The 4,796-nt window shown below is 37.7% G+C and overlaps 1 protein-coding gene across 1 annotated transcript; it reads right to left on the bottom strand.

Moving 5' to 3' along the window:
• Nucleotides 1–1,642: 1,642 nt before the first annotated feature.
• LOC119262788 (B-cell receptor CD22-like) lies at nucleotides 1,643–4,271 on the bottom strand. Its single transcript, XM_037536019.1, has 6 exons — nucleotides 4,265–4,271; nucleotides 3,178–3,426; nucleotides 2,983–3,096; nucleotides 2,441–2,512; nucleotides 2,286–2,360; nucleotides 1,643–1,717 (listed from the first exon to the last, which is right to left on the bottom strand). The coding sequence occupies exons 1-6, from the start codon at nucleotides 4,269–4,271 to the stop codon at nucleotides 1,710–1,712; spliced, it is 525 nt and encodes a 174-aa protein (XP_037391916.1). The 3' UTR covers nucleotides 1,643–1,709.
• Nucleotides 4,272–4,796: the final 525 nt, after the last annotated feature.

Raw genomic sequence — 4,796 nt, 5'->3', positions numbered from 1 at the left:
TGACAAGACTACAACTCACCCTTTCACAGTCTAATGAGTTTTTTCACATTTTTAGAAATATCAAGCCTCATATAATCAATTATGGCTTTTAGTGATGTGGTCAGTGGTTTGTGTTAATGCAGTAATAGTGAGGTGATGAATAGCTGAGAATTCTCATGGTGGTGTGACCACCTTCATTAAAAACAAAGGTCTCGAGTTTGTGATGCTGCATTTTGTCTGGTGTTTGATACTAAATCTGGTGTAATTTGTCCACATCAGTTAAGAGGGAACTCAGTTGTGATTCTGATTTCATGGAATTTTAACCGGCTTATAGGGTCCATGACTACCAGTAGCCCTAGGGTCCACGAGCAGGTTCCTCTGTGTACATGTCAAGCTGTGAGTGATCTATTATGGGTTTTGTGGTCTGGTTCTGGGTTTAGTTTAGTGCAGTGATGGTAAAATGCTGTGTGATGAGCTGGGCTTAGACAGAACTTTCATAATAGAGAACAAAATGTAATTTTCTGTTTTAAGATTTTAATCCTTTGTTTCTGAGCAAACCTCAACATTAAAATAAGAGAATTACTATCATACTTAGTGTTTAAACACAACAACTGTAACACTTTTCAGTTCCCAGAAATCATTAGGTCTTTTCTGAGGGCCTAGAAGGCTTGAAGTTTCCCCTGGGAAAATTAATGCTTGATCAAAGCTAATATCTGTCTCTAAATAAAGAACAGAACATAAGGGGTGCTGTGCTTAGAAAATGTTTATTTGTGTTAATTCCAGACATTAGCAAAATGAATAAAAATATAGCTTTTATTACACTGACGGATTTCTTAAGCTAATTAAAGAAAACAAAATAATGTTTAATTTCATAAAACATAACATGACTATAAATGAAACTTTAACTGCTTTATAAAAGATCAACAGGTTAGAAAACACTAAGAATGAGAATATCAGAACAAATGACCACACTGTATTTCATCATTATATATATGAATATGATTTAGTTTGGTTAGACATAAGGACAAAATAAAATATCTAAAATGAAAAAAATTCAAGTACATTAAGCATCAAAACTCTTTGTGTGACTGTCTTACATTATTATGTCTGACATTGTGCTAGTATGTCTTAATATTACGTTTAATATTGCTATGATAAATACTGTCTGTAGGTGTACAGTGTATTATTACTCATAACAGAGAGTATTAAACTCCATTTAAGAAGACTGCAGTGTAGCACGTCCTGCAAAATAACAATCTAATAAAATAAAATAACTGAGCTACAAGCAGTGCAAAAACAGACGAGAGGAAACTGTACAGCAAATAAAAGTTCCTCAGCAGAGACAGATGGTATATTGATAGATATATATGGTACAGATATTGAGGGTACAGTTTCAGATTACACTCTACTAGCTAACTAACTCATTTTACTAGCTAATACACCCAGATATTATCATCAAAGCCGAGTTCAGAATATCTGATTATTCCTCAACTCAGAGTCAGAGTTAGAAAAGTACATTAATACACCAACGAGAAAAAGTGGCTCTTCTCACTTCATCAGTATAAAACACTAACAGAGCGTTTGTTACTGTAAGATATACAGATATTAAAGATGATTCTGACAGTCTAAATGTGTTCAGATCCTCGTCTGTCTGCACTCATTAAAACCCAACCAGGAGTTTCTGGAAATGCTTACTTTCTGTCCTGCGACAGCAGCAGCAGCAGTTTTCTTCACAGACCTACAAGAGAAAAGCACCTAATGACTTTTATATTTTAGTGTGTTTGACAGGTGGTAGGTGATTATTTATTAATTAAAGTAATTTTGTATTAAACAGTAACATAAACTAATGAAACTAATCATGACTGTTGTCTAAACAGGCTGATGAAGGAAACATGGTCTGATAGTGTTCCTGGTTTTAATCAGAGACTTTAAAAAAGTGCGTATCTCCTGAGACACGTCGCCAGATTAGAGGTAGAAAGTCGGTCAAGTGTCGTGTTCACAATGTAGTTTCAAACAGGAGGACATGATATTAAAACACAAAGAGGAACCAGAGAGAGCTCAGACCCTCTGAAATAGACTTACACTCACAGTAACTACACTGTTAGAAATAAAGGTTCTGTGCAGGAACATTTTCATTAATCAAGGTACGAACAATGGAAACGTTCCCTTAAAGGTACAGCAGTGGTTTTAAGGTCCAGCTGTGAACCTTAAATTAGTTTCTCTCAGTGGAAAAGTTTGATGTACAATGAGATGTACTAGGTGCTGAGATGTTTTGAAGAACATTAAATACATGAGATCATTCATACCTTCACTGTGGTAGTTGAAATGTTTCATCTCAATTTGGGAATAAGCCACATCATTTGGTCTCCTCACTGCTTCATCTGATACAGAAATAATTTAGATTATATCAAAGACAGTTAAAGAGAAAATATATCTGTTACTGTAGAGATGCAGTTCTTACCGCTTCCTCTGTAGCTGTTTGTAGTCATAATCTCAGCGTAAGTGTCATCACTGGGCTGAGCTGCAGAATCACCTGGAACAGAAGAAGTTACTCATCAGAGACGCCACTGTGTTTTCACATCATCACAGACACCTCACTTATAAACAAGTATTAATGAACAAGAGGAAATTTAGTCACATCCCTGTTAAATATGAAATCAATAATCCATAAATGTGATCACTGCTTATTACAGAGTGAATGAGATCTTTTACTGAAACAGTGTAACTGCTATAAAAACTAAATGCTAGTGATTATGTTAGTCATGCAAACTGAGCAGCCTGCAGTGGTGGGTTTCCTGAGAGAGACCCCCCAGACCCTGACAGACTCTGGCTTTGGTTGGTGTTCTGCTGATTTCCAGGAGAGGGAGACAGAGATACATCTTTGAATAAGAGATTCAAACTATACTTCTATATCAGCGCCAGTACAAACAGCACAGCTCACAGAAATCTGTCTTTACTCAGCTGCATAAACTCATACAGGACAGAGGAAGTGTGTCTTCAAACCTTTGCTCTTCTTGTAGCAGCAAATCAGGCCCAGTATGATGATGAGGAGCAAGATTAGACTCAGTCCCACTGACACTCCCACTATTACTACTACTGTTACACCAGAACCTGAAGCTGCAGAAGAAACAATGAATTATTACAGTTTGTGATCTATAGAGTTACAGAATGAATCAGATAACATGAAACTGTTCTCACCTCTGACTGAGAGCCAGCTCTGTGGTGACTCTCCTCTCTCTGGGTGTTTACAGTGGTAGAGACCTTCATCTGACTTTGAGACAGTACGGATGATCATCTCTCCTGTCGTCTGGGTCTGGAGCAGTGATCCATCTTTATAGAAATCAGCTGTGAGGTTTGAGGGCTTTGTGGAGCGAAATAAACAGCGGAGAGTCAGAGAATCTCCCTCAGACACAGGATGGACAGGAATGTCCAGGATCACGTCACCATCTGTAGGAGAGAGAAAGTGATACAGAGTGAAGTAACAACTTCTTAGATTTACATTTGAACTAGAAACTGCACTTTAGAGTTCGAGATCAGGTTGGTAATTCACTAAGAATCAAAAGGAAACACTAAAGTCCTGTTTTGATAAGAAACAATAAAAATAATCAACTCTGATGGGACACAATGTAACTACTTAGGTATTTAATCAAATATTAATTAGAGTTCATTAATAAGCACATTCATATAGACCCATCACTCACTTACTGACTATACACAAGATTATTTATAGACGTGTTAATATTTAATACTTTTCTTGGGCTGACAGTTGCTTTAAAATATAAACAAAAAAGCAGCTAACAGGTAAAATATAATGCAGACACACAAAAGTGAAACACTTAAAAAATAAAATTAATAAATTTTGAGAGCTGTGGCACTAAATGATGTACAGTACACAAATAAAAATGATCTTAAGTCACTTCAGTTACTGCATAATAAAGCAGTGATGAGCAGCCAGTTAATGATCAGCTGTAGGTTTGTTAAGATGTAATAAGGGCTTTATAACATCCTCCTATACTGAAGTGTTAATCTAGTATGGAAGTATTTACATTTTTAACAATTAATTCATTAAATAGCTTTTAAAATATTTCTGTATTGAACCTGTTATTGGTAAGAGTAACAGAGACTGACTGTGCACTGTGATGTTGAGAGGATCACTTCCTCCTCCAGACTCAGACTGACACCAGTAAACTCCAGTGAGGGATGTGTGGAGGGAGATGATGCTGCATGTAGATCCTGTAACTGATGAACAATCTGACACCTCCCCACTGTGTGTGTATCGCCTCACTCTCCATCCAGTAGAGTCACTCTGTCCCTCACAGCTCAGTGAGAGAGAGCCAGCACTAAAGTGTTGAGTTCTGCTGGGACTGATGATCAGAGAGGCTGGAGGAGATGAACCTGAACATCCACACAAGATACACATGGAGCCTGATGCTGGATATGTTCTTAAGTGTAAGTATATATATAAATATTCACTTCTATATTTCCTCACCAGTGATCCACAGTGTCTGCGCAGTGCTGTACTGTGTCTGATAGGCTGGTTCTCCTCTCCCTGCTCTGCACACATAAACTCCTGTGTGATTTACAGCAGCAGGACTGAGAGTGTAGGAGCCTCCAGCTTCTCTTCTGCTGTCTGACAGGAGCTCCACATGATACAGAACATTGCCATGAACGTCTCTTATTTGTTCTAAGCCTTGTCTGTAGAGAGCAGCTCTGTACCAGCTGAATGTCCAGCCTGTAGAGGAGCCTGTAACCTCACAGCTTAGAGTCACTGACTCTCCTTCAGTCAACCAGCTCTGTGGAGACACACTCAATACTGC

This window comes from Pygocentrus nattereri, chromosome 29 (genome assembly GCF_015220715.1).
Source record: "Pygocentrus nattereri isolate fPygNat1 chromosome 29, fPygNat1.pri, whole genome shotgun sequence".
Lineage (NCBI taxonomy): Eukaryota > Metazoa > Chordata > Actinopteri > Characiformes > Serrasalmidae > Pygocentrus > Pygocentrus nattereri.
This window is presented reverse-complemented; position numbering and strand designations above follow the sequence as displayed.